The sequence below is a fragment of the Triticum aestivum genome, chromosome 5A, assembly GCF_018294505.1.
Source record: "Triticum aestivum cultivar Chinese Spring chromosome 5A, IWGSC CS RefSeq v2.1, whole genome shotgun sequence".
In the NCBI taxonomy this organism is placed as follows: domain Eukaryota; kingdom Viridiplantae; phylum Streptophyta; class Magnoliopsida; order Poales; family Poaceae; genus Triticum; species Triticum aestivum.
In genome coordinates, this window is record NC_057806.1 from 62,082,923 (window position 1) to 62,094,465 (window position 11,543).

The 11,543-nt window shown below is 42.7% G+C and overlaps 1 protein-coding gene across 2 annotated transcripts; it reads left to right on the forward strand.

Moving 5' to 3' along the window:
• Positions 1 to 1,734: 1,734 nt before the first annotated feature.
• On the forward strand, positions 1,735 to 7,656 carry LOC123106585 (uncharacterized). Of its 2 annotated transcripts, none has more exons than XM_044528699.1 (2): positions 1,735 to 2,010; positions 7,354 to 7,656. In XM_044528699.1, exons 1-2 carry the CDS (start codon positions 1,772 to 1,774, stop codon positions 7,358 to 7,360), a joined length of 246 nt encoding a protein of 81 aa, XP_044384634.1. In that variant the 5' UTR covers positions 1,735 to 1,771; the 3' UTR covers positions 7,361 to 7,656. The 2 variants fall into 2 exon arrangements, with proteins under 2 accessions (XP_044384634.1, XP_044384633.1); XM_044528698.1 differs by lacking the exon at positions 7,354 to 7,656 and adding an exon at positions 2,157 to 2,549.
• Positions 7,657 to 11,543: the final 3,887 nt, after the last annotated feature.

Sequence of the window (11,543 nt, forward strand, 5' to 3'; positions counted from 1 at the left end):
TAAAAGTCCACAACAACAAAAAAGTATACAACTCCTAGGCTAAGCCTTCAAGAGGGAAATACCGCACGTGTGCTAATTGTGACAAGTCCAAACATAGGTCAGTCATGGGATTTTCATCCTCAAAGTTGAGATTTAATCCACCACCTTCAACAAGAACACAACGCAGACGCCCGTCGCTCATCATCGGCCAACTCAAAATAAATACATAAACAACACATCGGTAATGGCTTCTCCGTGACAACAATAATGTAACTAGAAAAATAAATAAAGCATCGGTAATAGCTTGACAAACATAGACTAGTTTGCTTCATGTGATCGTGGTCATCATCAAAGCATATATGTGTGACAAGTCATCATGATATGAACTAGTAACAGAGTGAACAAGCCTTTGCCTTTTCTTAGGGACCCTTTTCTTCTTTCGTCAACGTGGACAAGTCATCATATACATATTGATTATAATTCCTTCCTCATATTGTAATTAGACTGTCTCCATTATGCTAAAGCCATGCTACATTTGCAACACTAAACTACAAGCAAACTACATTTTTGCGATCCCTATAGTGTTTAATTTTCTTTGACATCGACAGTGTGCCTACCCAAACTACATTTCCTTGTTTTCCAAGTTGTCAACCACATAGCACCAGCTCATGTGGATCCGATGGAAAAGAAGATATCCATCTGCCAAGCATGGCATTAGTCCTATCATGTTGATCGAGCAATACCAAAAGCACTGAGCACCACCAGCCATATAAATTTGGCTAAAGAAGAGCCAAAAATAGCACATATGTACAATTTTCTGGGTAAAGGAAGTCGCGACAATGAAGGTCTATTTTCTAATGAGATCATCAATATGAAAACCACTATACACAAAAGGGAGAGATACAATGAGCAAAGTAAGGTAGAGGCTACCAAGATGGTAAATTGAGCACCCCCAATAACCATAGAGTAGGTGTGATTATATCAGGGGTGCCACCGGTATTCATGGCGCAATATCCCTCCTTGAGGACAAAATAAATCAATGTCTCAACATATTTCAAATATTTTCTCGCTTGTTTGTATCAGGACCGGCCAAGGCAATTAAAATATTACTTTTACAAAATGTTTTGGATTGTATTCATATTGCATAACATTACAACAGTTTTGCTTCGTTGTGTCTCAATCGATGCTACCTTCCTTTGATTTTGCATAGAGATTTATATAAAAAATATATTTTCAGTTTCTCTTTTTCTTCTTACATAGTATATCACTTGACTGAGACTTAGTTAAGTCTCAGTCGACTGAGACCTAGCCACACCCGACAACACATATGGCAAATTATTGGGGACGTTGACTTTATTTTTGCGGGGAGCTAGGGAACTTTGACCACATTTCTAGAAAAAAGTGAAAGCATTTATGGCATCAAATTAGTATCACTAGATTCGTTTTAAAATGTACTTTGATAATATATCAATTTGATTTCATATATGTTACTACTATTTTTTATAAAGTTGGTCAAAATTTTAAAATTCGCGAACGAATGGAGTACATATGCATTCAATTGAAAACATAGGACCTACACCCCGCAAAAAAACATACACCTACCACACCAACCAGTCAGTGACCACGCAGACGCAAAGCCACCAGCCAGCTGCATTCCACGATCATATCGCTTGCTTGTTCGTTCGTGGCTATATATGTATCTCCCTCCTCCTCTCGGCGTTGCGTTGCTCCTTGCTCGATCGCGTCCCAGGAAATTAAGCTCTCGATAGGCCGCCCCTGATCGACTCTGGACATGGCGGGGCGCGGCGACGACGTGGCCGTGATGACCGTGGCGGAGTATGAGGCAAGGAGGAGGAGGCGGGCGGAGCAGGTCACGCTGCCGACCGGCATGCTGCTTGTGCAGGTGCTGACGGTGGTGACCATGCTGCTTACCAAGGTGGCTCTCAACGACATGCACCCCCTCATCCTGCTCGCCTACCGCAACCTCGTCGCAGCCGCCTTCTTCTTCCTCCTCGCCATCGTCTTCGAGAGGTACGCAACGCAGGCGCGCGCGTGATCCATCGACCTATCGATGGATGGTATATACTACGATGCGTGTTCGCCGCGTTCGCGGCACGCGATGCGATCGTATTTTATTTCCATGCATCATTCATGAACTCTCTTTTGTTTCATGTTAGGCATAATGGAGCGCCGGACGGGTCATACGTAGAGTTACTTAGATGCATGCATGCTAGCTACCAGGTCGTGTGGCCGGCTGTTGAGGAACTGATGCGCGCATGGATATGGACGTCGTGCATGTAGCTAGCTTAGAGGGTGTTTGTTTTCAGGGACTTATTGCTTTAGGGACTTAAAAAAGTCCCTAGAAATTTATAGGGACTTAATGTGATAATTTGGGATTTATAAAATAAGACTCTCAAGGAGGGACTTATAGAGACTTATAGTTGTAATATGGTCTTTTAATCCATATTAAGTCCCAGAAGCTAGATAAGTAGGGACTTTTTAGAGACTTAAAACTTATAAGTTGGGATTAAAAAAAGTCTTAGGACTTATTAACCAAACAGGGCCTTAGTGGTGTAGTTAGTACTTGCGTGTGAACGGGTTAGTGGCCGTGAGTTTAGGCCGGTGATGTGTGTGTGTGTGTGTGCTGGGCTGCGTGTACACGCAGGTATAAAACCCCCAGACCTGATGTAGCCAAAGGGGGGAGTTGCCGATATTGTCGCGATGTAGCCAGTGTAAAGAGGAAAAAGATTTGGGCGTTCGTGCGCCCGTGGCGGCGTTCGTGCGCCGGCTGGAAAAATCTCTTGTGTCCAGTGTCTCCTTTCTTCCTCCTCTTTCGTCTTTGTTGTGTCAGAAAGAGAGAGCGCGAAGAAGGTCCAGAGAAAGAGTGCAAGAGGAAGGCCACGGCAACAACAATTGGTATTCAGAGCCACAAGGTTCGAGGGACGGCCGTGGCGCGCGGTGGCGTGCGCGGCGGACGCGGCGTGCGCGACCGACATGGAGGCATTGGCTGCGGCGTGCGGCGAGCGCGTGGCGTCGGCGACGCGCGACGAGTCCGCGGCTGTGCGGTGTGATGCCGTGCGTGCGAAGAGCACGGTGGTCGCGGAGACGAGGAGGTCGCGGAGGACCTGCGTGGTGGCACAGAGGTCGCGGCGGCTCGGCGCGACAACCGTGGAGGCGCGTGGCACAGAGCCGCGGTGGACCTGCGTGGTGGCGCAGAGGCTGCGGTGGCGCAGCGTGGTGGCATGGAGGTGATGTGCTGCGGTTGAGGCTGCAGCGGTGCAGGGCAATAAGCCGCGGCGGCGAGCCGAGCGCAACCGGTGCGTGTTATGGGTGCGCACTGGACGCGTCGGGCGCGCCAGGAACCCGGGCGCGCGTACGAGCGTGCGGTTGACGTTGGGAGGAGGCGTATGTCGCCGTTGTACTCGAATCCGTGCTCGAGTTCGGCTACATCCTTCCGGCGTTTGTCGCCGGCGGCTGCCATGGCGGACGCGGAGGCGGCACGCGGGAGCGTCTGGTGCGGTTGGGCTCGTCGGACACGTCGGGTGCGTGCAGGACGTGCGGGACGCACTGGTGCGGTCGGGCTCGTCGGACGCGCCGGGTGCGCGCGAGACGTGCGGGACGCAGAGGGACGCTAGGCATGTGTCGCCGGCGGAGAAAGAGCTCGGCGTATGTCGTCAGGATCGTGACGGAGCACGGTGCGACCAGCGTCAATGCGTCCAGGTCGGGTCCATGACGGTGCGACTGACGTCGATGTGTCGGGTCGGGTCCGCGGGCTGGGTCCGTCGTGATGACGACAATAACAGGAGTTGCAACTCTGATGACGACAAGCAGGCGGCACGTCACATCGTTGGACGGAGACGGTCAAGATGACGGTCGACGACTAGCCATATCAAGATTAGGAGAATTGTTAGGCATGATCTTTGACATGAGACTGGAGCGAGCCGGCCCGGTCATACGTGGAGTTAGTTAGATGCATGCATGCTATCTACCAGGTCGTGTGGCCGGCTGTCGAGGAACTGATGCGCGCCTGGATATGGACGCCATGCATGTAGCTAGCTTAGTGGTATAGTTAGTACTTGTGTGTGAACATGTTAGTGGCCGTGAGTTCAGGCCGGTGATGTGTGCGTGCGTGTGTGCTGGGGTGCGTGTACGTGCAGGTATAAAATCCCTCAGACCTGATGTAACCAAAGGGGGGAGTTGCCGGTGTTGTAGCGATGTAGCCAGTGTAAAAAGAAAAATAATTTGGGTGTTCGTGCGCCCGTGACGGTGTTCGTGCGTCGGCCGACAAAATCTCTCGTGTTCACTGTCTTCTTTCTTCCTCCTTCATCTTTGTTGTGTCAGAAAAAGAGAGCGCGAAGGAGGTTCAAAGAAAGAGTGCAAGAGAAAGGCCACGGCAACAATATTTCAGTATATACTACAAGTTGTTTATTAACTACTTTTTCCGTTCTGAATTATTTGTCGCAAGTATGGTTGTATCTAGATGTATTTTTTTTACAAAGTATTTAGATGTATTTTAGTTCTAGATACATCCATTCTTGCGATAAGTAATTTAAAATGGAGAGAGTAATTATTTCGCTATGCTATGCTTGAGACGCCGGCCATCAACGGAGGGAGTAGCTAGCTCGATGGACATATTTGACCCGCGCCGGCCGATTAGCTGCGGTGTTAATATGATGGATTGTCTGGCTCATATATAGATATTCACGCAGTTTATTTGATTATAGCAATACGTACGTAGCTGCACGCACTGAAATTATTGCGTGTGTTCATGTAGTATAAAACTAAAACTTTTGACACCCATATGGCCACAACTGGCAAATTCGACAATCTTTGTTAATTTTGAGGTCAGTTACGGACAATTAGCTAGTTTTCGTACTGTCAAAAAGAAAAAAACAGTTAGCTAGTTTTTGTGATGGTGCTAGAGCTAGACATACACTACACGCATGCAGCTCTGTCCATTAATTTGTGCTGGTCGATATATGGATGGACGGCCGAGATCATGCTTGCACATATATAGTGACACGTACGGTAACTGCACTAATTAATGTACTCTGCGCCGATTTGGAAAATGCATGCACTAAGTAACCCTGCTACCCTACTTCTTAGGCCCTGTTTGGTTCTAAATAAGTCATCAACTTATAAGTCGAAAAATAAAAAAAGTGACTTATTTTGTCAAACAAACCCAACTTATAAATCACCCTAACTTATAAGTCATAAGTTGTTCCACCCCAACTTAAAACTTATAAGTCACCCTCTTTTGCGTGGGTCCCACCACCTTTATATAAAAAATAAGGTAAGAATGTGTGGTCGATGACTTATAAGTCAGGTGACAACCAAACAGACGTGACTAATAAGTCATTGATTTTAAGTCACCTGATTTATATGTCATGTGACTTATTAGAACCAAACAGACCCTTAATTGTGTGTGCGCACGTTCCTTTCGGTCCTCCTTGATCGATTGTCTACCGCAATCTCTTGTGCACAGCTAGCAGAATAGCATTGGGCAGAACTGGAAAGTTGGGACAAGGATGACTTGGTCTGTCTTTTACTTTTAGTACGGGTCAGTGTCAGATTGCTGACAGCTAGCTAGCGCTAAACATGCCAACTGCACCTAATTAATGCACTATGCTCCTACTACTCCGTGTCTCTGTCAATTTGGAATGTCACACCGACTCCTGTGAATATAGCCTCTTCAGGTGAGAGCACAACACATTAGTGCTAATTAACTGGGATACTAATTTTTGTTGCTGTTGAGAACAACTGAGATAACGTACGTCTGTTCCCGTCGATGCATGCATGCAATATCTGGGAAGGAGTTCCTTACAAACTACTCCCTCCTTTGACCTTTCAACTGAGGGAGTAGTTTTTCCTTGTTGCACTGATTAATAAAGATCTGTTTGGTTTCAATAAGTCACCCGATTTATAAGTCAGGTGACTTAAAACTAGTGACTTATAAGTCACGCCTGTTTGGTTGTCACCTAACTTATAAGTCACTTGACACATCTTTTCACACCAATCAACATCATGCAGGTGGTGGGACCCACGCAAAAGGGGGTGACTTATAAGTTTTAAGTTGGGGTAGAGCAACTTATGACTTATAAGTTGGGATGACTTATAAGTCGGGTCTGTTTGACAAAATAAGTCACTTCTTTCACTTTTCGACTTATAAGTTGGTGACTTATTTAGAACCAAACAGGCCCTAAGTTCCTGCTTAATTATTTTTGATAGTAATTAATTAAAAAGGTAAATACACGGGCAGTCATAGAACTTGCACGTGACGGTCAGTTTGGTGCATAAACTTGTAAATTACATGTTTCTAATCATCAAACTTGCGTGGGCGTGCAAATACGGTGCTTTCTACCGTAGCTGGGTGTATTACATGCATGCGTGCCGTGCCAACATTGCATGGGCCCGCTGTCAATGGCTGAAGAGGTGGGTAACCCGCATGCGTTTTTTTCTTCAGAAAGCACCCTTGCATTTCATTTTTTTACACAGAAAATTCTGAAATAAAACGAAAAAAAGGATGGATCAGTATTGATGGGATTCAACCACACCTGCAATTCGCATGCATATTGCCCGCTAATCGGCTAACTGACATTTGACGTCTAACGTGCACAATTAGCTTTATATACGAGCACCGTCCTAATTAAAATAGAAATTAAAACCAGAAAAGGGTTCGCGAAAAGGTGGAAGCCGGGTTCGAACCATCCAGCCACAATGACACATAAAAGGATAAACACAATTTATCTTATGTATTTTGCTTTTGTTTTTTCTATGTAAGAAAACAACTTATATTCTAGATAAATTTTTTGGACAGATTGACTAGATTTCTCTTTTGAATTAGAGTATTTTTTGGAATGAATGCATATATTTTTTACGGACAAAGCAACCAATTTCCGTTAGAGTATCTATAGCAGACCCCTTATAGTGTGTTTACAGTGTTTGTTCAGACAACCTTTTGGCGCAAAACCGCAAACTGGCGATTATTTTAAGGGTCGGTGCGATATGAGGGATTTGCTAGAGATGCGCTTAGAATTCAAAAAAAAATATTAGAAAATCTAGATAAAACATAATATAGCGCAGAATGAATGAATGGAGGGCTTTTGTACGAAGTATTAAAAAACTTGAGGGTGTTTTTATAAAAAATATCACATGCACAACGCTTCATCCACTGACAATGGGCCCCGGCCATGCTGGCATGCCATGTAGGCAGTGAATACATCCATGTACAGGAAATGTGACCGTATTTACACGTCCACGCAAGTTTGATGACCAGAAACACGTATTTTGCAAGTTTATGCACCAAACTGACCATCACATGCAAGTTCTATGACTCCTGATGTATTTACCTCTAAATTAAATAAATTATTGCAGGGGGTGAGTAGTGAGAAGATGAACCCGCGAGTGTTGGGCTGGATTTCCCTCAACGCAATGTTCGGGCTCGCATCCATCGCACTTACTCTTACAACTACTAGTAGCGTGTGTATTTTACACAGCCAGCAGTTCTATCTTTAGAAATGCATGTATGATTTGCCCTTTTGCAAAGTTCTGCCAGACCTCAGTTATAATTAATGAAACAGCAAATCCGAAGAAAAAAAGCATGATTTTTCAAGGATCTTACCGAGTAGAAGAAAAACAGTATACCTGAAATAGAGATGTACAGATGCATAAACTAATTCTTAGTTATTTTTCATTTACATTTACTAGTCGAATGCCCGTGCGTTGCCACAGGATAGATAACAACATTAGGCAAAGAGACATTTGTCGAATTATCACTAAGTTACATCATGTATGTCACAATCAGGTTATGAGTTTGTTCAAACAAATATTATTTTGTACAAACCCAACCTTTTTGCTCTTGGGCACTCCTGGTGCAGGCTACAAAAAATCATCCGGAGAATCATGTATGCATATCTGGATCTTCCTTACCATTTCAAAAGGTTAACAATAATAATAATGAGATATGCATTCTATACAAAAATAACAATCACAAGTGAACGAAATGCAAATAGAAATATGTAGGAACACGGCCGATCTCTTATTTTTGCACAAGCTACATTAATTTCAATTATTTTATGAAGATTTATAGGCTCAACAAACATGCATATTGAGACATTGATTAAAACATCATTGTAACTTCAAGAATGAGTGCCATGCAATTATCACTGCATTTCAAAAACATCACCTTACACTTGCTTCCCTTACACATGCATTCGCCTCACATATTTCAAGTTTCTTTCACATGTGTATGAAAAATAGTCATAGAATACCCCCAAAGCAACAAGATGTCACTTCGACTTCAAATGTGTTTCAAGTAAAGCTATTGGCATCATATGCAAATAAAAACAGAAGTAATTTTTCTTAGCTATTCGTTCTTTGATGATATGCTTGACTATTACATAGTTGCTTCCATTTTTGTCGAACAATTTGTGAATACAAGCATAATTCAGAAACAATAACCACAAATGCACTTTGAATTCCGCTAACTCAAAGCAGACCACTTGGCACTTCTTCTCAGTTCTCTTTTCCTGTTTGTCCCACTTGCCAACCCATTGCTACCAGGTTTTGTCTGGCAGAGCAACCAGAAAGATTTGAGGCCAGATTGCAATGCTTAAGAGATGAATTATCCATATGCTTAGTAATTCACAAGAACATCTGGCTGCCCATGCTAAACATGTATTGAACATTATCAATTTTTTACACAAAAATTGACCATGTTTTCTCCATGAACATACACTCATGCTTCCAGGAATGTGCGCATAAAAAAGAAATTTCTTGTATTTGATACTCCTACTTGTATCATAGTATTCGAGTATGCTATACTACCATGGATTCAGTTTTGGCATGGGGGGGGGGGGGCGGGATAATTTGTTGACTCAAAAGGCTGCTTCCTTGAAGATACTATATGTTCTCTTTTAATTTGTTGGGCTGAAAGAACTCATTTATTTCTCTATTAGAAAACAGAAGAAATATGTTATAGCAACAAGCACTCAGTACGAGTACCCTACATTGAGTCCCTTCACACCATGATCTCTCTAGATAAAACAGATGGCATAGATCATTTCCTTCTGTAGCATTTAGTGTTGATGATTGTTGGAGCCTTGGTCATGCATTCATTGTTTCATAACTTCACAAGGCACATCACATAGATAAAAGATGCAAGTGTATCTCCTAGAATGAGCTTGAAAAAAAGCTTATGATGTGTCAAGGAATCAACACATTATTCTGATGAACAAGTAAATCATATCGGTAAGTATTACATGAGCCAAAACAGAGACCGGAAAAGTTTTAATATACAAAGACCCCTTGCATTGGTGGCACTAAAAAATGACAAGGAATAACTTATTGAGAACTTCACGCAGGACATACAAAAATCCATTTGTGCAGCTAGATCCTAGTAACATGCTGAGAACCAGTATAAATTTTACACCGCGTCATGCAGATTTTCTGAAAGAAAACACAGTAGTCATAAAAAATATTTTCTCTCTAACTCCTCCAGCAAATAAGTGAGAGAAATGACCTCTTAGATTAGGATTAGTGTGCTCTAGCCATGTCTTAGTTGATTCAATAACAATAACAACAAAATATGTTACAGCTGTAGCAAGTGAACCAGTAACACCTATACTAATTCCTCTGTAAAAAACTGCAAATAGGTCCACAGTAGAAAACAACAAGAAATAGAAAGTCGGGAATACTAAGTTTATCATGATTACTGTTAATGTTGTGAACAAGTTCAATCAGTTGGCACTCACGCAGTACGAAATTTCGTAGATTACAACAGCTAACACTACAGTTTGATTCCATGTGCAGTGCACACTTTTGGAACTGTGTGTTGCCTAGTTTCTTTGAACTCTATTACAAATTATGACATAGTCTACTACCAAAGTGCAGCAAAATTTTGGTGAAAATAAACCATCATAAACATATGTAGCTAGCATAGTGAAATATATAAGTCTTTCTATTTGTTTAAACTATTTATTAGCATCACGAGTGGGCAAAGATATGACACATCGGTTGTCAATTTGCCATCGAATGCAAGGTAATAGATAATAATAACGTGAAACATAACCTTTTCTCAGAGAGCATGTTACTGTACAGCCATCGAATGCAAGGCAATAGATAATAATAACTTGAAACATAGCCTCATATTGCATAAAAAGAACCTATATTGTGGAAAACAGAATATACGGTTCATATCATTAATCATGTCGAAATTATAAGCCCAATAAACAACAGCCTCAAAATTAGAGCCACTTCCATCCCATACCCTCATCTCAAGCAAATGCATACCATGCCAAATTTAGAAGACAAGAGCACAATCGAGGATGCTAGCAATCAACTATCAACATCAAGTGAAATGTGAGAGGGGGAAGAAAGAGCACCCACAGAAGAAGTCGGTGAGGTTTGGGGACAACGATCGGTAGGTTGGGCTTCGGTCGCTAACCACAAAAATTAGGATGGGGAAAGAACAGATGCTACCTTATTATGACATGGCACCACACACTCCACCGTTATGACGCCACCGGGATCAACATGCCGGAGACGGAGAGGGAGGACGGGGACCTGCTGCCTCGCTGCCAGGGGACGGAGGAACTCAAGTAGAACCCCACGTGGGTCAACTACTGCTGAGGAGCACCTGAGTGCGTACGTTCACAATGTCGTCCTCGGAGCTAAAATGCATGCACGAGCACGTCCAACTCCGGCGTTCGCAAGCGCTAGGAACTCAGTAGGCGTGTCATCGTGCTCGAGCACCCTGGTACCACAAACATCATCAATGCGTGTAATTAATGAGCAAACCTACAGATTTGTGCAACAGAAGTATTAGCACGTACCTTATTCTATTTCTTAATTTCAGTTTGCTTTAGTAAAAAAATATCTTGGTAATGTACAATGTTTGGTTGTTGTGACAACTCAAGCTTATATAATTTTTAAAAGACAATACTTTGTCACTTCTGTTGATTGCACATGAGGCATCAATCTTTATCTTATTACCCTTACAGAGAAGTAATTGGCATTTCACCAAAGTATTCAAATGCCTGCATATTATATTTTACTTCAGTTTAGCTAGCAGAGCACCTATTCTTATCATTGTCATTTTGCTCAGAAATGCTAGAGTAGTAGGTACACTAATTAGTTGATTATATAAGAAGACATGGACATGGAGATATATTTTTCGGAAGAACATGCTACTTCAAGTGCATGATTAATTATTATCTGGCCTGCACATTAGCAGGACAGCTTGGGCCTCATTTTGTACTAATCATTTTCTATTTGTAGTTTCTTGAACTTCATCAGCGATCCATAGTGCGCTGGTCCAAATCCATCATTTCACTGAACTATATGCAATGAAAAATCTGGCTAATCATGACATGAATCAGCGAAATTTCCATTAGCAGGAGGAAAGCCATGCTCCTGTCAGCTTCATTGCGTACAACAATACCAAAAGGTAGAGCAAGTAAGCTCCTATTAATTCAGTTTCTACTGTAAACATCAACAAATAAAATATGCAGGAGCAACACAAACAAAAACAAACCGAATTAGCTATTGCAGCAGCAGAAAGGGGA